At 46.1% G+C, this 23,847-nt stretch overlaps 3 protein-coding genes across 6 annotated transcripts in view; 1 reads left to right on the plus strand and 2 right to left on the minus strand.

Annotated features, from left to right (window-relative positions):
• The window catches only part of IFT172 (intraflagellar transport 172), a 32,226-nt gene extending 29,376 nt beyond the window's left edge, over positions 1-2,850 (plus strand). The window contains exons 41-48 of the mRNA XM_046660269.1: positions 215-325; positions 519-638; positions 1,180-1,275; positions 1,494-1,553; positions 1,639-1,737; positions 2,045-2,198; positions 2,397-2,488; positions 2,699-2,850. Coding sequence (XP_046516225.1) covers positions 215-325; positions 519-638; positions 1,180-1,275; positions 1,494-1,553; positions 1,639-1,737; positions 2,045-2,198; positions 2,397-2,488; positions 2,699-2,788 — 822 coding nt within the window. The 3' untranslated portion in view covers positions 2,789-2,850. The remainder of the gene's footprint in view (positions 1-214; positions 326-518; positions 639-1,179; positions 1,276-1,493; positions 1,554-1,638; positions 1,738-2,044; positions 2,199-2,396; positions 2,489-2,698) is intronic.
• A 76-nt stretch (positions 2,851-2,926) lies between these two features.
• Positions 2,927-4,533, minus strand: KRTCAP3 (keratinocyte associated protein 3). 4 transcript variants are annotated; one of them, XM_046660271.1, is made up of 7 exons: positions 4,466-4,533; positions 4,141-4,325; positions 3,998-4,057; positions 3,617-3,823; positions 3,359-3,493; positions 3,140-3,252; positions 2,927-3,015 (listed from the first exon to the last, which is right to left on the minus strand). In XM_046660271.1, the coding sequence occupies exons 1-6, from the start codon at positions 4,491-4,493 to the stop codon at positions 3,145-3,147; spliced, it is 723 nt and encodes a 240-aa protein (XP_046516227.1). In that variant the 5' UTR covers positions 4,494-4,533; the 3' UTR covers positions 2,927-3,015; positions 3,140-3,144. The 4 variants fall into 4 exon arrangements, with proteins under 4 accessions (XP_046516227.1, XP_046516228.1, XP_046516231.1 ...); XM_046660272.1 differs by having other exon boundaries at positions 2,927-3,018; XM_046660275.1 differs by having other exon boundaries at positions 3,617-3,693; positions 3,998-4,073.
• A 111-nt stretch (positions 4,534-4,644) lies between these two features.
• Positions 4,645-15,473, minus strand: NRBP1 (nuclear receptor binding protein 1). Its single transcript, XM_046660270.1, has 18 exons — positions 15,322-15,473; positions 12,334-12,563; positions 11,784-11,906; positions 11,507-11,608; positions 11,032-11,121; positions 10,839-10,879; positions 10,376-10,470; positions 8,787-8,870; positions 8,543-8,601; positions 8,282-8,380; positions 6,972-7,104; positions 6,687-6,792; positions 6,231-6,281; positions 5,998-6,133; positions 5,748-5,801; positions 5,597-5,660; positions 5,281-5,336; positions 4,645-5,197 (listed from the first exon to the last, which is right to left on the minus strand). Exons 2-18 carry the CDS (start codon positions 12,541-12,543, stop codon positions 5,093-5,095), a joined length of 1,608 nt encoding a protein of 535 aa, XP_046516226.1. The 5' UTR covers positions 12,544-12,563; positions 15,322-15,473; the 3' UTR covers positions 4,645-5,092.
• Between the last annotated feature and the right edge of the window lie 8,374 nt (positions 15,474-23,847).

Raw genomic sequence — 23,847 nt, forward strand, 5'->3', positions numbered from 1 at the left:
CCACACTCACAAAGTACCAATTAGTAAGAAATAGTTATTTTCTTACTCTTCTTTCTCATCCCTAAAAATAGTAAACACTTTCTGCATTATTGTCCCCTTCCTTCTCCACATACATATTTACAGCCTGTTTTCCTCTCTTTGGCCCCACTTCCACTGACTTTTTCTTCTAGTTAGCCCCTTCTCACTCAGCTCTCCTTTCCCCCTCTACTTCCAGAACTTCAACATCTACAAAAGGATCTTCACTGACATGGTGAGCTCACCTGGGACCAACAGTGCTGAGGCCTATCACAACTGGGCTGATCTTCGGGATGTCCTCTTCAACCTGGTGAGGAAGTCCGGTCAACAACAGAGTGAAAAGGCTACTCCACCTGTCCCTGTCCTCGTCTCTTCTTTCATGCACATGAACCTTTACCCTCAGATGTATTGTACCTTCCTCTGTCCAGGTGGCCATCAGTTGACCACTCTATGGCCCTGGCATCCTCTGACCCCTGACCCAGGCTGTGGCTCTTCTGCTCTAGTGTGAAAACCTGGTGAAGTCCAGTGAGGCGAACTCTCCAGCCCATGAGGAGTTCGAGACGATGCTGCTGATTGCTCATTACTATGCCACTCGCTCTGCAGCCCAGAGTGTCAAACAGCTGGTGAGATGGAGGCAGAAGGAGTATTCAGTCTTATGGACACATCTTCCAGTATATGAAGTTGAATGAATTCAAGTTCTGGATTCTCAAGCTCAGCCCACTTCTCTCCTAGCTTCTCTTCTCTTTAAATGAATCTTTAACCCTGGCTGAGATGGTTTTCTTCCTGTACTCCTTTGACCTTCTTAGAGCTCTGGGCTCACACTGTTCCAGCCACATTATGCTTAAGCATTCAAATCCCATGATTTCTGTATTGACCTCTTATAATATATACATACCTTTGGCTTATTCATGATAGTATATTGTACATTTAGTTCCTATACTAGGATGATAGAATTCTAGAAGTGGAAGGAAATTTAGAAATAATCTAGGCCCAGTTCTCTTGTGCAGATGAAGAAAACTAAGACCCAGAACTGCTTCAAATCCAGAGCAATTTAATTTTCATTGTTGGTTTTCTGGTTCTGTGGTTGCCTTAGTTATAAGATATTGGTCTGGTAGCCCAGTCACTATAGTGCCAGGATCATAATGCTCTGACTTTAATCTGTAGGAAACTGTGGCCGCCAGGCTTTCTGTTTCTCTCTTACGTCACACCCAACTACTACCTGCAGACAAGGCCTTCTATGAAGCAGGCGTTGCTGCCAAGGTGAGCTGGGACAAGGAAGGGTGGGGCCGAGGAAATAAGGAAATGAAAAGTTGGAAAGTAAACTATCCCATCTGCTCAGGTAGTTCAGAGCTGAGTGTGGGCTGTTGTTATGGAAGATATTGTTTTCCTGTATCTTCCTGGATTCTTCCCCTTGCATCCTGGAAAAGCAGTGTCCAGCTCAGCTGCTCACTCCTACTTGCAACTTTTCTGTGTTGCAGGCAGTTGGCTGGGAGAACATGGCATTCATTTTCCTCAACCGCTTTTTGGATCTGACTGATGTGAGTAGGCAAGTTGTGTCCAGAGGTTGGGAGGTTTTGCCGGTCACGAGCTGTGCCTATCTCATGGCTGCCCACTCTGCCACAGGCAATCGAAGAAGGCACTCTGGATGCCCTTGACCACTCTGACTTTCAGGACACAGACATTCCCTTTGAGGTGCCACTCCCAGCCAAGCAGCACATACCGGTAAGGGCACAGGACTGAAGAATGGGAGGCCTTACCAGTGTGAGTGCACTGAGAAGAGAGGACATTTTAGGTTGGTCTTCCCAACCCTTTGTAATGGGCATCAGTCAGCAACATCTTTGGAAGGGCCTCAGCCCTCACCATTCCTTCAGAGGAAAAAGCTAAGGCTGTGACTGTGACCCCCAGTCCAAGGAGACTCATTTATGGGTAAAACGTGGTGCACAGGATGATGGCTTAGCAAACCCCCTCACTCACCACCCTCCACTTGCCCTGCCCTGTGTGAAGCTGCTGCTCCCTCTGTCCTTCCCAGGAGGCTCAGAGAGAAGAGGTTCGAGACTGGGTGCTCACAGTCTCAATGGACCAGCGGCTGGAACAAGTCCTGCCTCGGGATGAGCGCAGTGCCTATGAAGCTTCCCTGGTGGCAGCAAGCACTGGAGTTCGGGCACTGCCCTGCCTCATTACCGGTACAGAACCCTACAGCACCTCATATTCTGTGGTGGGTAGAAAGGAGGGAAAAACGGCAGGATCAAGAAACTATTTTACTGTGATTCAGTAAAGGATGCAGAAGACAAGAACATTGTACTTTGTACCCAAAATTGCTCATTGTTTTCCCTCCTCAGTCCCTCTCAAACCCCAGTTCATTTTTTTTTCTTCCCCGACAGGATACCCCATTCTGAGGAACAAAATTGAATTTAAGCGGCCAGGGAAAGCAGCTAACAAGGACAACTGGAATGAGTTCCTTATGGCTATCAAGGTTAGACAGGAAGACTTGAAGGATGAGGGTAGGGAGAGCAGCACTGAAGAAAAACAACAAACCACCAGAAGGGTGGGTGGGATCGTCAAGAAGGCAGCTGCAGGCCCTGAATCCTGCTCCCCAGACTGAGATGGAGCTGATTGTCTTTATATCAGGAATGTTTTCTCAGCACTAATGAGTTCCTCTCATCTTCTTTCCTTGTCCTCACAGACCTCCCACAGCCCGGTGTGCCAGGATGTGCTGAAATTCATCAGTCAGTGGTGTGGAGGGCTACCCAGCACCAGCTTTTCCTTTCAGTAACTGGTAGAGCTCAGGGAAGAATTTCTTACGTATTCTCTCACATTAAAGTCTTGTAACTGAGACCACTGTATTCTTTGATCAAGGTCACCCCCAACACCAGCCCAGTGTCCTTTTCCCCCCAAAAGAATCATAATCAAGTAGAAGAAAAAAGTTCTTTTATTACAATTGTTTCTATCATCCTAGGGGTCAGTTGGAAAACCCCTGTGGACTGAGCCTCTGGTCAGCACCTGCTTGATAGGAGGGAGAGCCTGGGTCAGAGGGCAAACAGCATAGCAAAGGACTCGACCCAGTTCTAAGAGTGGTTCCCTGCCCCCACCTTTTTCCCAGGCCACAGTCCTCATGGCCCATTACCTGTCCTAAGCCCAACTTTTCCGTGATGCCTGGATTTCTTGATTTTGATCCAGTAGCTGCTCATTTTCCTGCCTTTTAAATTTAGGAAGTTCAAGCTCCGTCAGTTCCTCCAGCTGCAGAAGAGGGTGGAGTTAGTACTCTGGCCCTGAATTATAGTTCAGCATCTTTTCAACACAGCCAATCTGTGTTAAATGAACCCTTCCTGTTCATCTTCCTTACCTGCCCCTGTAGTCCTTCCTTCTTGCAGGGCCCAACCCCACGTAGAGTGAGTGCGGCCACACAGCAGTAACCAGACAGAGCAGCCTCTGCTGCAGACATGAGCAAAGAAGGGATCCAGAGAGCCAAGGCTGTATCCTAAAAGGCAAAGAGGAATGGTGGGGGACTAAGAGGGAGCAGGGCAGGAGTGGAAAGTGGGGGCACATTAAAAGGGCAGGACCAAGGCTATGTGGACTGCAAAAAGGCTGAGAATGGACTCACATAGATTCTTGTGGGGTCAAAGGAGCAGTCAGTTTGTCCTGGCCCCTGGTCCAAGGGTAGCAAAGGATCCAGCAGTCCTGGATGACAGTCAGCAATAAGACGGCGGCCACCATTGGCCACAGTGAGTGACACAGCAAGGAGGAGGCCCAGCGAGCAGGCAGCAGACATGAGCAGGTTCAGGAGAGCTAGTGCCAGCAGGGCCCAGTGCTGATGAGGGCACAAGATCTGGGTGAGCAGCCTAGAGGTGGCTGACTCTCCCCCTGAGTAGACTCCTGAGGTTTCTCTATTTGAGGCCCCTCTTCCTACTTAAAGATGAAGCTGTCAAGCCCCCATTTCCCTGACTCCAGGCCTACTCATTAAAGCTCCAGAATCCCCTCTCACCAGTCGTGGGCGAAGAAGGTTCCTGGATGCCAAGAGGGCCACAAGTCCCACGGAAACACTCTGGAAGACACAAAGCCTGAGGCCCGCGCTGCGCTCCGCGCCGCCCTCCTGCAGCCCCGTCCCACCCCGCCCGCGGCGCTCACCAGCAGCCCTGAGCCCACGGAGATGACATTGGCGGTAGTGTACTCCGGGGTGACGGCGCCGCGAGGATTGGCCACGTGCCGCAGGACGGTGCCGTGCAGCACGGCCCCCAGCAGCAGGTTCAGGTGGCCCACCAAGATCAATGCGAGGCCCACGCGCATAAGCAGCCGGGGGCCCCGGGCAGCGTCTGCAAAGCAGGGGGGAGGGGCAGGCCTGAGCCCGGAGAGGAACCGCGGGGCCCCGGGCGGCCGCCCCACGCTAACAAGGGGCTATAGGAGGGGTCGAGGGTAGGCGCAGGGGAACGAGACCGCAGGGGCCGGAAGTTACCGAATCTGCAGAGGCGGCAGCACCTCATCCCGTCCCCGGGCGCCTCGCCGCCGGCAGCTCTACCTGGCCCCGGCCCCTCCCTCGCTCTCCCAGAGGCCAGTTCCGCCCGATTGCTACCTGGAGGCCCAACCTCCGCGCCCCGCGCCCCCTAGCGGGGAAGGCGCAAACACACACGACGCTTTTAGCAAAAAGTAGACTTTTATTACAGCAGCAACTGAGGCGAATCGAATGGCCCCCCAGGGCCACCACTGCAGCACCACCCTCCTGTCCCGCCCCGTCCGCCCCAGCGGGATTGTAGAACTCGGCTCCCCCAGTGCCGGTGGGCTTCCTTCCCACACAGGCTGGGCAGGAGCCGGCAGATCAGCTACTAGCCCCCAACTAAAAGGCGGCTGCTGAGAAGGCCCAGGCCCACGTCTGTGCAAAACAAGTAAACAAAGTGCAGAGGGGAGGAAGAGAGGGAGAAGGGGTAGGGTGATGCTCAGAACCAGGGAGCCCCAAAGCCCTCCTGAATAATAAAGGAGAGAAGGGGCTTCACAGGGTAATACTGACTGGGGGGAAGGGGCAGGAGGGCTGTGGCACATCTAGTGACAGCCACAGCTCAGATTAGGGGCCTGGCCCGAGTGAGCTCTAAGAGGAGACGGTGACAGCGGCTGAGTTGAGGGTGCTGTTCCTGGCAAAATTGAACTTATTCAGGGTCTCCTCTAGCAGAGAGGTCAGTCGGCTCTGGTCAGCCTAGGGGGAGAAGAGCTCAGTGAGACCGGCTGAGAGCAGAGAAGAATGGAGGCAGCCAGGGCAGCTGAAGACAGAAACCTCACCTCACTAATGAAGCCCAGCTGCACCAGCTCAGCTGCCAACTCGGGGATGTTCTCATCTGACAGAGAAACAGGAGAGAGTGAGCACAGCATGGGAGCGAGGGGCACAGAGCCCTGCGAATAGCCCCAGTCGGGTTACCCTGGCTGGGAAAGAATGATACAAGCAAAATTGGCAGATCCACCCTCCAATTTTAGGGACTAAGATATTCATTCTATGTGAGTCAATGTGTTAGTGCCCTGTCACCTTCCCCACCCCTGAGTATGTCCCTCATAGATAAGACTAGTAGACTCTCCATGCTGAGGAAAAGGAGAGACTCACTTGGCATCAGGTCACAGCTCAGGTGCCGGTTCAGTTTGTCCTCCAGCTTCAGCAGAAGCGTCAGCTGGAGAATAGGACAATCAGAAAATCAGGCTCCTCCTCCCTACCCTCTGGCCACCCAGCCCTACGCAGTCCTGGCCCTGAGCCTTACATGGTGTTTGACTCCCTCCTCCACTGACTCAATGTTGCACTGCATCAGCACCACCTAGGGAGAGGGGACAGAGAGGGTTACTAGAGTAGAGACTAGTCAGTAAAAAACCCCCAACAACTGGAAGCCTTTCCAGCCCACAGGACATGACAGCCAGGTAGCAGAAATGCATTCTTTCCTCTAAAGAACAAAGCCTTGAGATGTCCTCTCTCATTCCCACCATGACCAGACATCCACACCCACATAGCCCCACCTTCCGGGTCTCCACTTCAGCTGGTTCAGGTGTTGGAGTTTTGACAGAGGGGGGCACCACAGGTGATGTCACCTCCTCCTGCTGTGGCTGCTGGGGCCGAGGCAGCCCAAAGGCTGTCAGGGGGTAGATCCCATTCCTAAAGGGAAATTAGACAGGTCACATGGGCTCTGAAAATGCCTTAGGACACCCACTCCTGCTTCCTAAGGAAGGCTTTCTTCTCACTCTTCTCTCACCTGACATCTTCAAGGAATTTATCCAGTTCCAGAGCTGGTGACTGAGAGTACCTGGAGGAGAAAAGAGAGCAAGAAGATGGAAGGAAGGAAACAAGCAAAATAGCAGATTCAACCACTCCCATAAAATGGAGAGTTGAGGGGCCGGCCCAGTGGTGCAGCAGTTAAGTTTGCACATTCTGCTTCGGCGGCCCGGGGTTCGCCAGTTTGGATCCCGGGTGCGGACATGGCACCACTTGGCAAGCCATGCTGTGGCAGGCGTCCCACATATAAAGGAGAGGAAGATGGGCATGGATATTAGCTCAGGGCCAGTCTTCCTCAGCGAAAAAAGGAGGATTGGCAGCAGTTAGCTCAGGGCTAATCTTCCTCAAAAAAAAAGAAAAAAAGGATAGTTGACAGAACGCTCAGGGTAGCAGTGACCAATCTGTCCCTTTCAGACTCTTTCAGTTAGTTACTCACAAAGTCTGAACTGGTTCTCTTCCTGGTCCAGCAGGGATTTCAGCCAATACAGCACTGGTATCCATGTTTTTGGTGATCTCCTCCAGAGCATTTTCTGGGATCATGTCTGGAGGACACGATGGAATGAGAAGTTACAGAGGGGTAATCAGATTAATATCACAGAAGGCACAGGGGTCCTACAAGTGAAGAATCCCTTTGGAAGTAGAAGAGGAAAGAGAGCATGCCAGTAATAGTTACAAGGTTCCAGACCATAAGAAAATTCCTAGGGGGGCCAAAGGGACTTACGTTGGTGTCCCACAATGCAGTGGGCAGCAAGGAGTTTGAGCGAGGGCACTTCAAACAGTGCTGGGTGGAACAGAAGTTCTCTGGCTGTTGGTCTGCAAGCAGGCTCAGACTGCAGGCACTTTTGAATGAACTCCTACAAATGGGAACAAGGAAGTGGAGCAGGCATCTAGCAAGCACCCTACTGTGTTCATCTTTCTCTCTCATTATACTTAGCACAAGGCTTTATACATACTAGGTGCTCAGCACCTGTTGAGGGAACAAATTGCTAAAGGTATTTGAAAGAGCCTTGAAAACTATAAGGTATTCTATGAAAGGTATCTCTCCCTGTCTTTCTGGTTTTAATTATTTTTCTACTCTCCAACTACAAGCTTTCTCTTCTTTTTACTATTCAAACTCATGATTTCTTTTTCCTTATTTTCTACCTCTCTGTCTCATTAGCCCACTCACTGCTTATCTTCTCCAACCCTTGCCAAATTTACTTTCTCTCTTCCCAAATATACCGGTTGTGTCAGTAATATTCACCACCTTTTTATTTCCCAAGCCCAGTACCACAATGTCCTTTGTGCACTCCAATCATGTGTTAAATTCATTTCCCCAAGCTTCCTCTAACCACTCCCTTTTCCACCTCATAGGTCCCATGACAACTTGCTTTCCTCTTTTCAGTCTTAAAGGCCAACAAGTCATATATCTAATCTTCCACTTGAACACCCCACACTAACACTGAACTAGAAACTTATTCCGCACCAGCCTCAAGACTTTCCACTAGTCTTCCTTCTTTTCTCTCCTCCCTTTTACACTTATCTGAGTTACAAACTGTCCTTATTATTTGGACCTTTCTGTCTAGCCTCTACTTACTATAATCTATCTACTTGATTCATAACCCTATAGTCTTTAAATCTTAGCTCATTATTTCAGAGCATGTACCATAACTAAAATTATATAAATAGAAAACCCCAAATGACTGATTTGATTAATTCAAGCTGATTGATTTGTTTAAAAATATCAAAATGGTTGTCTCAGAGTGTATGCCAATTATTTGAGGTAACCATCAAAGTAGTTTACATCCATATAGACAGCCTAAATTAACACACACCCTTCAACCTCAGTATTACCCATCTTAAACCTGGGTGTGTGTATACAAAAAACATGGTAGGCACCACCTAGGGAAATGTTCACTGCTTTTGCCTGTCCTTTCTGCTTTATGTTCTCTTGCTCTTAGAAGAGAGCATATTTCCAGTAGGTAGAAAGGAAGAAGAACCTGAAGACATTTCGAAGTCTGTTGAGGAGGGAGCAATCCTGAAGATTCTTACCCTCTGTAATGGGTCTTCTAGAAGCTGAATGGCACTGCTGATGGCTTCTTGTGGCACATATGAGGACTCTCCATTGCCCTGAATCTCCAGCACTGCCATCTGCAGTGAGGGGAAATAAAAAGGAAAAGTAGAGACCTAAGAACCTCAAGGCTCCCACAATCACTCCCTCAAGACCAGTACCTTACTCATCCTCCCTCCATTTCCCCCTTCCATCTTCTAATTTGACTCCCCCTTTCAATACCCCTGCCCCAGTCTCCTAACCTCCAGTGCACACATGCCAAAGGAGTAGATGTCCACTGCCGTTGTCACATTAGTAACTTCTAGGGAAAACAAAGACGACTTTGGTGAGTCAGAGGATGGGGGCAGGGAGTACAGAAATGCCTTAAAAACGCTTTTTGTACGCCAGGAGAGGACTGAAAGTTTCAGTTATGTTACCTCTGTCCCTCAGGCTATAAGGTGGGAAACCTGGGGGATGGGCACAGGCAGAGAAACTGGGATGCCTCACCTCCATACTCCGGTGCAAAGAAGTGTAGATTCTTCTGCTCTTCCCGACAGGTCTTCACATGATTGTTGATAGTGTCAGGAGCCACTGGGAGTAGGGGAGATACCCACAATCTGACCACCATCAACAAAGCATAGTCTCACTCCAAAGAGAGGCCCCCAAAAGCCCAATTCTCTCCTGAAGTCTCTAACCCTCAAAAGACTCAAACCTATCCCTTTCCCATCATGAACTACAGATTAAGCAGGAAGACCACCTACCTCCCCTTTCTCAGGTCTACCACTTCTCATCTAAGGTCCCAAACTCAGCAGCAACAAAAGCTCCACACTAAACTAACAGGTACATGCAGGCTTTGGGTTAGTCAAGGAACACAGTCTAAGGAAAAACTTTCACTTGTGACCTGTTCAACTTCCCCAAAGCCCAGGTACATTTAATCCCTGATCACAGGAAAATGTTTGATCTAGTCCTTCCATCCACCCTGCAAATAGCATTAAAAACACAGGCAGCCCTTCCTAACGTGGAATAATTAGAGAGCTCAGAAACTTGGATAAAGATGGATTAGAAGGATTAACAATATACACCCAAGTAGCTAGCCCCCTTCTTACCCATTTGTGCTGACTGAAACTCAAAAATAGCCCAAAATTGAACCAATACCCTTGAATCACTTTCACTTTCAATCCACGAAAATTTTGAGACCCCTGCTCTAACCTTATTCCTCAACATTGCCTGCCACAGAACTGAACGAGGAACCAGGGCAGGGCCCAGTTTGGACTCACTCAGATCATAAACAATGACTACAAGTCACAGAGAGTCTGGGAGCACAATTAGAGAACCAGCCTGATGATGAGGGGGAATAAGAATCCAGGACATAAGTGGCCAGCCAGGCAGAATCCACACGGAACAAGCAGGTTATGGAAAGGCAAGCAGGTGGAGGGCTGGTGGGGCAGAGGCCAAGCAGGCATAATTAGGCAGGGCGGGTAAAGGAACAGAGCTTGCTCCCACGACTGCATGCACTGGGCAGCCGCAAAGGAGAGCGGAGGGAGCACAAACAGAGCCCCAAGTGGGGCAGAGGGAGCTCTCACCATTAGCAAAAATCCTATGAAAGACTGTTGGGAACAGAGCAGCCCGTAAGCGGGAGGGAGGAAAACAGAGAAAAGTTGTGAGCCATGGAGCAGCCAAGCCCCAGACAAATGGACACACAAACACACAGACACAACACACAGAAATGTTATACACTGCACACAGATACACAGCAAATGAAAGCACTCACAGCAGGCACAGCCTGGAACCTCCTTTGGTAGGGTCTGCCCCAGGGGCTCAAGTCAGACCTTACACCCATCTCTTGCCCTTTCCCAACCTACTATCAAGATCTCTGTATTAACCCATTTCTCTTCGAAAAGGTGCAAGATTAGACCATACCCCCTCTCCACTAATTAACTGGCCTCTCCCTATGAATTATGCCTAGCAAGGTCCTTCCTCTTATCACCAGCCCATACCTCAGAATTTTGCTCTGCTCTCCCCCATTCCTTTCATCTTACCCCCATAGTTCCCAAATTCCCGAGGCTCCCCTGCCCAGAACCTCTCCCTCCCCTCACCAGAGCCAATCTTGATGAGTCCGTTGTGCTGGATGAAGATGGTGTCACAGGTCAGGTTCCCATGGATGATGGGGGGGTCACAGGAGTGCAGGTAGCTGTGGGGGCACTGGGCTGTTAGAGGGGCCACTGGGAAATTAGGGCAGGGGGAACCCAAGGGTTAAGAGGAACAAGGGCCTGGTCTCCTGCTGGTCACCACAAAGATAATCCCCACACTCTGAATCTCCATTATGCCTGATGAGTTAAATAACTGGATAAGCACTAGGAGAAAGAGGTGGGAGACAGTGTCGTGGTTAGGGCATTAGGATGACCCTTTAATAGACCCATAGGGGCCTAAACTTGACAGAACATGACTCAAAGAAAGTGGGAGAGGCAGAAAAGAATAAGAGAGTAGTGCCCTGAAATCTGCTTGGAGGAACTAAATCAGGAATAAATATGGGCAAGACACTAACCAGATCCTACTTACCTTAGGGCAGAGAGGATTTGTGTGCACCAGCGCTTCCAAGCCTGGAACAGAGTTTGATCCAACAGTCAGGAGTAATTTCCTCTCTTAACCTTCCAAACACTTCCCCCCATCCCTTCCTGACCAGCTTCGTAATTAACATAATCTTTTAAAACCCCTAAACTAGCCTAAAGCTTTGTCTGCTCTCCCTCCATACCTTTTCATTCATAGTCTTGTGGTTCTTTTTGGTCTTCTTCAGAAATTGCTTAAGACTCCCAGATGACATGTATTCTGTGATAAAAATGACCTGGAGAGGCAAAGCACACAAATAAGGCCTTACAGTAGAAATGATCCTTTTCCTAGTGACCTATACAGCAGATATATATTAAATTTGGAAGCCTGGGTTTTTTTTTTAAAGTTTCTCTCCTTTTGTTCTTAGCTTCACTTCCTTAGCTTTGACAGGACAATGAAAACTACTGAGCAACACAAGCTATAGAAAGAAGGAAACGAAAGTTCATTCATTTCTGCCCTGACTATAACCAGACAAAAGGCATAGGTCAAAGCCGTACTCTCATCTCCACAGCAGCTGATTCCAGTTTTCTTTCAAAACTACCTTGTTTTAATTTCTGACTGTAAAAGAAACAATAAACGCAGCTAGTCTCTCTGCAGTAAGCTCAAGAAAAAGTTCTTACCCTGGCCTTGTTCTCTTTAACATCAGCCCAATACTTGTGAAACTTAACAATGTTGAGATGTTCCAACTGAATCAGATTATCAAACACAGCACGGACCTTTTCCTGGGAACAGGGGAGACAGTGTGATAACAGAGTTCAGAAAGCACTGTAATCCCAAAAACCATTCCCTATCCCTCCCAAGAAATAACTTAACCCAAGAAACTCTCCTCACAGTCAGCTTCCCAACACCAATTCCTCTTTAACACCCCACAGGCTGCATCCTTTCACCATTACTTACTTCCTGCAACTTGTAGTTCTTGCGCTCAGAGAACTGGACCTCGTTCCACACGACCTCTACACCCTCCTCTGTATCCATGGCCAGGTATGCACTGTCAATGCCTGGTACATTCCGTTGATTCACCTGAGAAGAAATTCAAATGAAAGGGAATTAAAGTTACCTCATGAACCCTCCATTTTAATACTCTATACGATCATCTTCTCATAGGCTCCAACCTGTTGAAGTTTGATCTGCCTTTTTGAGACTTTTTTTTTTTTTAAGATTTTATTTTTCCTTTTTCTCCCCAAAGCCCCCTGGTACATGGTTGTATATTTTTAGTTGTGGGTCCTTCTAGTTGTGGCATGTGGGATGCCGCCTCAGCATGACTTGATGAGCGGTGCCATGTCCGCGCCCAAGGATCCAAATGAGTGAAACCCTGGGTCACCGAAGTGGAGCGCACGAAGTTAACCACTTTGCCACGGGGCCAGCCTCTGCCCTTTTGAGACTTTGCCTCTCCACTTCTCACTTCTTAGAATTCACTCTTTCAAAAGTAATACTGCCACCACCTTACCTCTTCTCGCCTCTTCTGCCAGCGCCCACAGGGTGACTCTTCCAAGATCTCAGACTCATCCTCACTTTCTTCTTCTTCCTCTGGGGAAGCATTTGAGGTGGTGGAGGTCACAGGAGGTGACACTGACGTCAGGCCAGGAGCTGAGGATGAGGATTCTACCTTTGGGTCTGAGCCACTGCTGAGTACTGTCTGAGACTCCCCCTCCGACATGCTGGAACAAACACTCAGGCCTACATTGGTTGGGGCAAGGACGGAGGGAGAAGGCAGAGAGAGTTAAGATAGATGTATAAAGATTTAATCCCCTAATAACTTCATCTGGGGTTAAAAATAAAATAAAACATATACCTCCCTTGTTTCCTTTAAATCCAAAACCAGAATTAGTCCTGTCTGAACAATGAAACATTAACTACTCTCGTAGTCTAGAGGAGAGCTATCTTGGTTGAAGATGACCCACCCAGAAGTGGCAAACACAAGATTTACGGCAGTATAACTCCCCTTAGTAAGGTCCAAATTGAAGTGAAATCAGAGGCTCCATTCCTTCTCAGCACTAACTCACCCCATAGCCTTCCCTGTGAATCCTCACCTACCCCTATTTGCATTGTGCTCAAGAACTAAGCTACATGGGCACTATTCAGAACAGATGATGGCAAATACCAAAATGTTCCACTGAACCAGCCTTAAGGCTGGACCTTTAGCACTCTCAGCCAATTTATTCAGCTGAAACCCTCGGCTGATTTATTCTGCTAGAATTAACGTTGGCATTCACTATCCACCCCTCCTATACACAGAATGAGCCTGCCAGTCCAAGGGGAGGCTACTATTAGGCCAGGTGACTGGCAGCGGTTAGTGACTTCATCCCTGATGACCTCACCTTCCCTGTGATGTGACTGTGGCAAATGGGTATTGGTTAGCAACATTTTTTTTCATTCAGTCATTCAACAAATGTTTATTAAGCACTTATTTGGGCCAAGCACTGGGCTAGATGCTTGAGATATAATAGTGACTAAACTAAATGAGATGCTCACACCCATGGAGCCACAAATTTAAGGACGATCTAAGACTTTAAACTTTCAGCTTTCATTTCATTCACATGGCTCAAAGGCTGCATTCTCTGGGGAACTGGATCCAACAAAGGCATTCATTTCAAGCACAAATAACTCAACATACTGCCATGTAGGAAAAAGTACTATATAGTATAACATTTTCTCAGGGACATAGCTACTTGAAGGAAAAGAATTCTCAAAAGCTAAATGTCACTTACTTGTCCAGATAGTCACAGGACAACCACTGAATATTACTCCATATCTCTAAAAACAAAGGCTGTGAAGGAGTTAGAACCTGTGTGTGCTGGGCTCAAGGAAGTGCTCTCCAGAATGAAAATGTCCCAGAAAGTAGATTTGCTCCTCTAAGTTCAGAATGAAGAAGCCTCTGAACAAACCAATCTTTCTGAAAAGCCCTTATTTCTTTTTAGAACTCTGGAATGCCCCCTTCTGCTCATCTCTGTCCTCAACCTAGACTATGTCGAAACCAAGTCTGGAGATTCTGATTAGATGACATTCTAGTAAATATCAGAGGACAAAAAAGCACTACAGAGAAAATCTGGAAAGATGTTATTTCCCTATGTTATTTTCTGGGTCCTTGCCTATCATAGAGAGATTTCCTTCAACCAGCCAGGAAAACTACTATCCACGTAGTAGATAACACGTCTTAGTTATCTACCAGAAAATCTGATTTAGAGATCATTTTCCTTCTTCCACTAAAAAGTAGCTAAGAAAATGGTACGACAGTTCATATAGGTTACTTTCTAGAGAAACTATATTTATAGAATGCATCTTGAATCTGAACAGCTAAGTAAAATTTCCAGCTAGATTACAATGGGAAATACCAGTGGAATTCTAATACAAGAAGCCTGGAGCCAATGGGCTTAAAAGAAACTTCTGGACCCGGGGCACAATGAACCCACAGTAGGGCACAAGAGAAGCCAAACCTTCATCAGTCCTAGACATGCCGTTGGAATGTGCTTGTCCTCTCCCTCCCCAGTCTTTCCCCTGTAGGCAAAGTGAAGGCAATGCTCAAGATCCCCCGCACTTCCCTACTAATGAAGAAACCTGTGCAACACTGGGAGTTTTGTCCCAGGGTTGTTTAGAGGTTTAAATGAGATCTCATATGGAAAAGGCCATTTACGCCCCTAAAGGGAATCTCCTCGCCGCCTCCAGCCACCCCGAGCTGCATCGCGTGTTCACTTCTGAGCCATGTAGGTAGATTGTCCAGCAAAGTTTTTCTCCGAGACTTTCATTTATTGGAGTGCAGCCCCTCTGCATTTCAACTCCGTAGCAACAGCTGGCAGGCCACCACAGGCCTCTGGGATGCCCTCCCCCTGAGCAGTCCAAAGAGGGCCTCTGAGGCCTGCGGGACTGTCCAGTCAGATGTAAAGCAAGCTCAGGGAGGGAACCGCACACTCCAACAGGTCGCCCTGCTGGGTGTCTGCAGGGGAGCGCAGGCCCGCCAGGCAGGCCCCGGGAGTGAGCGGCGGCCACCTCATCAAAGGCGGCCCCGCGGCGCCGTCAAGGGCGCAGGCCACGCCCCCGCGCAGTCGGCGCGCAGCCCCCGCGAGCAGGCGCGGCCCAGACTCTGCGCTTCCGCAGGCCTCCGGGGCCGCGGCCGCCGCCCCCGCCCCCGCCCCCGCCGCGGGCCCCGCCTCTCGTCAGCCCCAGTTCGGCACGAACGCCAGGGCCCAGGGCCCCGCGCCGGCAGAATTCCGGGCCGCCGTCACTCGGCGCAGGTCGACGAGGCAGGGACTGTGGGGCCGCGGCAGCCCGTCGGCTCCGGCGGGCCGGGCCTGGGCCGCTGGGTGAACAGGGCCGCCGAGTGAGCAGGGCCGCCTCGACACCCGCCTGCCAGGGTCCCCCCGACCCGTCGGGCCGCAGAGGCCGATCCTCCCATCCTCTCGCCGAACCCTGCCTTCCCTTCATTTCCCTCGGCGCTCACCTCCCGACTCCGCTCCCGGCAGCCTGCGCTGCAGCTCCAGCTCGGGTTCCGGGGCCCGGGACCACAGAGACTCCCTCACAGCTGCACTCCGCCGCGCAACCGAACTGCAGGCCCCGCCCTCGCGGCGTCGGGACCAACAGATGAGCGGCGCCGTACTGCCGTTGGGTTTCCATTGGACAAGGCGGCCGGGGTGGGCGGTGCCCCGGGTAGACGGTCGCTCGCAGGGATAGTCTTCAACCGGGTCTCCTCCCCTTGAGCCTGTCCGGCCGAGACCTTTCCGAGTCTACGGTATTTTCGGTCTCGACTGAGTCGTCTCTCTGTCCACCCCTCCGTGCAGTCCAGGTGCTCCTGATGCTTCTGCTGTGCGAAAGGAAGGCCTTCCCCCTCTTCTTGAAGGCGCCATGACGGTTCTAGTCCGACTGAAAGACAAAAGGAGCGAAAGACGTAGCCTCAATCCAAGAGGAGCGCCCAGCCCACTTTCATTATTTGGGAGCGAGACTGCGCGCAGGACACCAATTCTTCAGAAAGCTTTAAAAAATTACTGAACACGTTGACACTGAAAATTAATAGTTAACGTTTATTGATTGCATAGCACTATTTGCCAAAACTTTGCAAGAGATTTTCACAGATGTTATCTCATTTGATCCTAATAAGAAATTGAAATTATCACTCAATGACAGTTGACAAATACAAAAAAACTGAATCAGAGGTATTAAGCTACTTACCGAAAGTTGATTAAGAGCCGAGTCCAGAATCCAAAACAGTAATATACATCAAAGAAAACTTCCGTGAAAAAATGTTTGGAAAGAATTTAGATTGCGAGGAGGCAGAAAGAAAAGATGATAGATTCTGGATGAATCTATTGATCTGTGAAAACTAAACGCAGAGCCTGAAGGATAGAAGTTCACTCTGCCATTAGACACGTATTATAGAGGGAGGAGGATGAATCAATCATTAGAATTTGAGAATGTCATAATCACTAAATTTCACTGTCTTTAAAAGGAATCTCTAATCCTACTCAACTGATAGGAAGGATATTTGGCAAAAGCTCTCTCATTTTTTCACTTCAAAATATTTATTTAAAAAATCAATCTTTCTTCCTTCCTTGATGCTTTTACCTTTGAAAGAGAGGATTCAAACCCTCCTTTAGAAATCGGATGAAAATTATGGATGAAATTTTAGATTTATTAAAAATGCATTAGCCCATCAAAGTTAGCATATCATTTCAGGGAGCTGAGGTTGAGAAACTTTGTTCCAATCTCAAAGAAAGGATGTTCCTCCTCCACTCCCGGATTAACCTTTTCTCCCTGCGGGTTCCAAAGCAATTGGAACACCTGGCCCATGGTAAACATTCATTAAATATCAGTTGATGATAGCATTATCGTTTCCCATTCTCTTCTGTTTGTGCCTTGGCATTATCAACTTTTCCCTTTCAACTAGCTTCTTTTTTCAAATGCGCATAGGGGACCCATTGGCATCCTCAAACTCCCGTTTTTCTTTTTCTTTCTTTTTGATAAAGATTAGCCCTGAGCTAACATCTGCTGCCAATCCTCCTCTTTTTGCGAAAGACTGGCCCTGAGCTAACATCCATGCCCATCATCCTCTACTTTCTATGTGGGACGCCTACCACAGCATGGCTTGCCAAGCCGTGCCACGTCTGCACCAGGGATGCAAACTGGCAAACCCCAGGCCGCCGAAGCACAATGTGCGCACTTAACTACTGCGCCACTGGGTGGGCCCCTACATAATCTTTTTCAATTTACTGTTTTCGCTTTTTTCCAGGGCAGCACATATAGCACTACTTTAATTTTTTAACCATTGTAGAATATTTCATTGTCTAAATGTGCCAGTGTTTAATAACTACCAGTGGACATTGGGGTTGTATCCAACATTTATTATTACAAATAAAGCTGTAATGAACATTCCACTACATACATCTTTGCCTACTTGCAAAAATGATTACATTCTTAGAAGTGGAATTGCTTGCTAAATCAAAGGCTAAGAACATTTTAATTTGAATAGATATTGCCAAATTGCTCTTCAGAAAGGTCTCAAATAACAATACCACCTAGAGTATGTTAGGGTTCTTGCCCCCTAACATCCTTACCAACATTGGGTATTGCCAATCTTTTCAACTTTAGTGATATATTAAGAAAAAAAAAGATATCATGCTGTTTTAATTTGCATATATGTATTCAGTTAGAAGAAGTTAAACATCTTTTTTTTTTTTTTTGAGGAAATTGGCCCTGAGCTAACATCTGTTGCCAATCTTTGTCTTTTTTTTCCTCTCCAAAGCCCTAGTACCTAGTTGTGTATCCTAGTTACAAGTCATTCTAGTTCCTCTATGTAGGATGCCACTACAGCATGGCTTGTTTTTTTTTTAAGATTTTATTTTTCCTCTTTTCTCGCCAAAGTCCCCTAGTACATAGTTGTATATTTTTAGTTGGGGGTCCTTCTAGTTATGGCATGTGGGATGCCGCCTCAGTATAGCTTGATGAGCAGTGCCATGTCTGCGCCCAGGATCCAAACCGGCGAAACCCTGGGCCACCGAAGCAGAGCACACGAACTTAACCACTTGGCCATGGGGCTGGCCCTCACAGCATGGCTTGATGAGCAGTGCATAGGTCTGTGCCCAGGATCTGAATCGCTGTACCCAGAGCTGCCAAAGCAGAGCACATGAATTAACAACTTGGCCCCGGGATGGCCCCTAAGACTTTTTTAGAACAGCTTTAGGTTTACAACAAAATTGAGAGGAAGGTAGAGAGATTTCCCGTATACCTCCTACCCCCACATATGCATAATCTCTCCCATTGTCAACATCATTCACCAGAATGGTATGCTTTTTACCAAGGATGAACCTACATCAACCTGTCATAATCATCCAAAGTCCATAATTTACCTTAAGGTTCACTCTTGCTGTTGTATATTCTATGGGTTTGGCCAAACGTATAACAGCACGTGTATATCTGTCATTATATAATACAGAGTATTTTTATTGCCCTAGAATCTTCTGAGCTCTCCTACCCATCCCTGGCAACCACTAATCTTGTTATTGTTTCTATAGTTTTGCCTTTTCCAGAATGTCGTATAGTTGGAATCATAGTTTATAGCCTTTTCAGACTGGCTTCTTTCGCTTAGTAAGATGCATTTAAGGCTCCTCCATGTCTTTTCATAGCTTGATAGATCATTTCTTTTTAGTGCTGAATAATATCCCCATTGTCTAGATGTACTACAGTTAATTTATCCACTCACCTACTGAAGGATATCTTGGTTGCTTCCAAGTTTTGGCAATTATGAATAAAGCTCCTGTAAACATCCATGTGCAGGCTTTTGTGTGGAGATAACTTTTTTTAATGTTTTTGTTTGTTTGTTTGTTTTTGGTGAAGAAGATTGACCCTGAGCTAACAACTGTGCTGATCTTCCTCTATTTTGTATGTGGGACGCCACCACAGCATGGCTTGACCAGTCGTGTGTAGGTCTGTGATGAGATACGAACCTGCGAACCCTGGGCTGCCAAAGCAGAACATGCCAACTTAACCACTATACCACCAGGCCAGCCCCATGGACATAACTTTTTAACTCTTTTGGGGAAATACCAAGGAGTGCAATTTCTGGATCATAAGTTGAGTATGTTTAGATTTATAAGAAACCACCAAACTGTCTTCCAAAGTTGTTCTACTGTTTTGCCTTCCCACCAGCAATGTATGAGAGTTCATGTTGCTCCACATCCTCACCAGCATTTGTGGTGTTATTGGTGTTCTGGATTTTAGTCATTCTAATAGGTGTATAGTGCTATCTCTTCTTCATTTCCCTGATGACATTTGATGAGGAGGATCTTTTCATATATTACTTGCCGTCTGTATATCTTCTTTGGTGAGGTGTCTGTTAGGTCTTTGACCCTTTCTTTAACCAGGTTATTTTCTTATTGTTAAGTTTTAAGAGTCTTTGTATATTTTGGATAACAGTCCTTTATCATATGTGTCTTTTGCTAATATTTTCTTGCAGTTTGTGGCATGTCTTCTAATTCTCTTGACATTGTCTTTAGCAGAGCAGAAGTTTTTAATTTTACTGAAGTCCAGCATATCAATTATTTTTTTTATGGATTGTGTCTTTGGTGTTGTATCTAAAAAGGCATCACCATACCCAAGGTCATCTATGTTTTCTACTATGTTATCTTCTAGGAATTTTATAGTTTTCATTTTACGTTCAAGTCTATGATCCATTTTGAGTTAATTTTTGTGAAGGGTGTAAGATCTGTGTCTGGATTTGTTTTTTTTGCATATGGATGTCCAGTTGTTCCAGCACCATTGTTTTCATATGTTTATTGACCAATTGCATTTTCTCTTTAGTTTCTTGCCTGTTCATGTTCTTTGTGTATTTTCTTACTGGGCTCATCATGTTTTTCTTATTGGCTTGTAAGAGCTCTTTATATATTAGGAAAATCCCATTGTCCTGCTTATCTCCTACAATGTGAATCCCATCCTATCTCTATCTTTACTGAAGCCTTAATCTCAGTTTATTACAAACTCATTCTCTATGACCTTTTTAGCATTTGGGACCACTGAACAGCATGTTCTTAAAACTCCTCTCTTACTTTTATAATAGTGATTTATTTCATTTCTCTCTCAACTCCTTAGCCTAATTTTTTCTCCTGTATCTTTACTTTCTATTCTTCCTTCCTAACTATTAGTGTGCCCATGAATGTGCCCAAAGTTATATTCTTTGGTCTCTCTACACCATCCTTTAGAAAATATATGCATTGATGAGCTTCCAATATATCATCTGAATGATATATTTATCTCTAGCACTTACTTCTTGCCCAAACTCCAAGATTATATTGGATGCTCCACTGTCATTTCAAACTTAATTTGCCTAAAGATTTCCATCGCAGGTCAGTAATTCACCTCAAGAACCAATTTATCTGGAGTAGAAACCAGATGGCTGGGTGACAGGTTGGGACTTCTTATATACCCATTTATGCCTTTTGAACGTTGTGCTATATGTACATATATTTTATTCAAAAAACAGACATTTAACAGAGAACAATTTATTACATAATTGTAGAATAAAGAAAGGTAATGTGTTGAGACTACCCATATCTACTTGCCTAATTCTAAGCTTCACAAGTGACCTGCTGACCTCATCTCCCAAGTGGACTATAGCTTGCATTGTGATGTGCTGGTTGCCCAACTCTATAAATTTACTAAAAATCACTGAATTCCAAGTGACTGAATCTTATGGTGTAAAAATCATACCTCAATAAAACTGTCCAGAATCTTTCAGGAAATTGGAAAATGTACTGGGTTTCTGCTCTAAGCTTTTCTTCGTCAATGTGAAACTCACCAGTCATACCTCCAATCTGATAATTCTTCTAAGGATGTGATGTAAATCCTTTCTTCCAAAAGAGGCTTTTTAAAAAAAAAATCAAAGGGACAAAAATGCTCCCTTACCTCAAGCTAGGCATTTACATTTCTGTAGGACCTCAAACTAAGAGAAACCTAGATTTCTTTTCTTTTCTTTTTTTTTTTTCTGCTAAGGAAGATTCACCCTGAGCTAACATCTGTTGGCAATCTTGCTCTATTTTGTATGTGGGTTACTGCCCTCGCATGGCCACTGACAAGTGGAGTAGGTCCGTGCCCGGGAACTAAACCTGGGCCACTGAAATGGAGTATGCCAAACGTAACCACTAGGCCACTGGGCTAGCCCCAAGAGAAACCTAGATTTCTTGATAATTGTGAATTATCTGAGGTACTTTAAAACATACACATTCCCAGGACCCTCCCTGGATCAACTGAATCTGGATCTAGGGGTGGGGGAGGACTTTGGTACTATATGTCTAAGAATCTTCCCAGGTGATTCTGATGCAGGTAGCCTGGCCTGTCATTAGGCTGAAGGATGGTAACCATTACCCTAGCTCACACCTTATCCCTGTCTAGGGATGATTCCTTGGGACATTGCCTCATAACTTAGGCCTCTGAGCTTCATTATTTATGTTATGAAATGGAAACATTATTTAGTTCTATACCTTTGTCATGTCATAAGAAATGGAGTCAACTTCTAAGACAAACATAATAGTTAAATAGAGGGACTGGGGAATAAAAAACCAAAGAGCTCATCTAAATTAAGAATTCAGGGGCTGGCCCAGTGGTGCAGCAGTTAAGTGTGCATGTTCCGCTTCGGCAGCCTAGGGTTCGCCAGTTCAGATCCCGGGTTTGAACATGGCACTGCTCAGCAAGCCATGCTGTGGTAGGCATCCCACATATAAAGTGGAGGAAGATGGGCATGGATGTTAGCTGAGGGCCAGTCTTCCTCAGCAAAAAGAGGACGATTGGCAGCGGATGTTAGCTCAGGGCTAATCTTCCTCAAAAAAAAAAAAAAGAATTCACCTGAGGGGCCGGCCCTGTGGCCGAATGGTTAAGTTTGCATGCTCTGCTTTGGCAGCCCAGGGTTTCACCAGTTCGAATCCTGGGCACGGACATGGCACTGCTCATCAGGCCATGCTGAGGCAGCGTCCTACATGCCACAACTAAAAATACACAACTATGTACTGAGGGGCTTTGGGGAGAAAAGGGAAAAATAAATTATAAACAAAGAATTCACCTGACATTATTTGATTCTCGCAATTTTATTCAATTATGTTCAAATCAAATTCATTTACTATTTGTGTTGTTCTATGTTTTACTAACATAAAAGTAATACCTGTCTTATCTCATAGGGATGTGGTGATTTTAAAATCATGATCAGGTCATTCCATAGCTTTTTCTGGGCTAAAAACTCTAAAGTAGACCTTTTCTGCTTGTTTTCATATACTTAATTTACCTCTGTTGTAGTTAATAAAGACAACTTTACTAAATCTAAAGTTATTTCCTGTAAAAACAGATCCAGACTATAAGGAAGGGATTTGGAGATCCTTTTTAGCACTAATAGTTTAAGACTCCATTATTTTACAGCTCACACCTGTACTGCCAGGCTTGACTCAGAGAGCAAAATTCAACTTAATTAAGCAAATATTTATCTAGTCTGACTGTGTGCCAGGCTCCACGTCAGGCAGTAGGGTAACATATTAATAAGACAAAGTTCCTGTCCTCAAAGAGCTCACATTTATTTAGGAAGATATCTGTGTAAACAAAAAAGTTATAATACTTAACAAGAGCAACAACAGAAGTGTGTGTAAAGTTCCATAGACTGAGTAAGAAAGATACCCGGGAAGAGGTGGTAGGCTGGACAATGCCCCCCAAAGATATCCACATCCTCATCCCTGGAATTTGTGAATATCAGCTCATTTGGCAAGAGGGATTTTGCAGATGTGATTAAATTAAGGTTTTGAGATGGGGAGATTATCCTGGATTATCAGGATAGACCGTAAATGTAATCACAAGTGCCCATAAAAGAGGGAGGCAGAGGGAGATTTGACTACAGAAGAAAAATAAATATAATAAATACCACAGCAGGGCCGGCCCCGTGGCCGAGTGGTTAAGTTTGCGTGCTCTGCTTTGGTGGCACAGGGTTTCGCTGGTTCGGATCTTAGGTGCAGACATGGCACAACTCATCAGGCCATGCTGAGGTGGGTCCCACATGCCACAACTAAAAGCATACAGCTATGTACTGGGGGGATTTGGGGAGAAAAAGCCGAAAAAAAAAATAAATACCACAGAAAAATATGTAAATGCCATGGAAGAAAGAGGTTGGAGTGATGCCAAGGAATGCAGGCAGCCTCCAGAAGCCAGAAAAGAGAAGAAAATGATTCTTCCCTAGATCCCCCAGAAGGTACCAGCACTGCTGACACCTTAACTTTAGACTAGTGAAACTGACTTCGGACATCTGGCCTCCAGAACTGTAAGGGAATAAATCCGGTGTATTAAGGCACCATTTGTGGTAATTTGTTACAGCACTCATAGTAAACTAATACATAAGGTTTCCCAGAGAACAAGGCTGATGTCTGTTGAACTGGGTTTTAAAGGATGAATAAGAATTCAACTAGCAGTTAAGGGAGGAAAGAACAATCCAGAGAAGAACTTTCCTTTTCTCTGACTCTCCAGTTTCAGAAGATAGGAAATGGACCATAAAAGTTTTGTGACATATGCCTCACATTTTAGTAGTAAGAGTTGAAGATTTCCAATATAGGCATTAATTTTCTTCTGTTCACCCTACCTGTGGCTTTTCAGTTTGAAATTTAATCTTTGTTTTTACAAAGTTTCTTTCATCTGGGAGAGAAGAGAAGAGATTTACCAGGAAGAACCTTCTTAAGAGAATAAATGAGAAAACTAGAGAGAGAATCTGATAAGGATACTTGTTTATTATTGGAGCGAGCTTGGGAAAAGCCCTCTCCAAAAACAAGCAAAGGAACTCCTTGCCTGATTTGTTTGGGACTAAGAGAAACAAAATGGTGAAAATAAAAAGTTAGTAGGAGCTCTAACCTGAGTATAATTGAAGAAAGAATAAATTAATTCACCCAGAATGCAATACAGAGACACAAGGATATATATAGTTAAGAAAGAAGGAGGATAGATTGAGAGTCCCAATGTG

This window comes from Equus quagga, chromosome 5 (assembly GCF_021613505.1).
Source record: "Equus quagga isolate Etosha38 chromosome 5, UCLA_HA_Equagga_1.0, whole genome shotgun sequence".
Classification (NCBI taxonomy): Eukaryota; Metazoa; Chordata; class Mammalia; order Perissodactyla; family Equidae; genus Equus; species Equus quagga.

Coding starts and splice junctions, on each gene's coding strand:
- NRBP1 (XM_046660270.1), bottom strand. CDS start 12,543: ATGTCGGAGGGGGAGTCTCAGACAGTACTCAGCAGTGGCTCAGACCCA. Junction 11,122..11,506: donor TTAAAGAGAACAAGGCCAGG/GTAAGAACTTTT, acceptor TTGCCTCTCCAG/GTCATTTTTATCACAGAATA. Junction 8,381..8,542: donor TTGGCATGTGTGCACTGGAG/GTTAGGAGACTG, acceptor CCCTCACTGCAG/ATGGCAGTGCTGGAGATTCA.
- KRTCAP3 (XM_046660271.1), bottom strand. CDS start 4,493: ATGAGGTGCTGCCGCCTCTGCAGATTCG. Junction 4,326..4,465: donor CTGCCGCCTCTGCAGATTCG/GTAACTTCCGGC, acceptor CCTGCTTTGCAG/ACGCTGCCCGGGGCCCCCGG. Junction 3,494..3,616: donor TTGACCCCACAAGAATCTAT/GTGAGTCCATTC, acceptor TTTGCCTTTTAG/GATACAGCCTTGGCTCTCTG.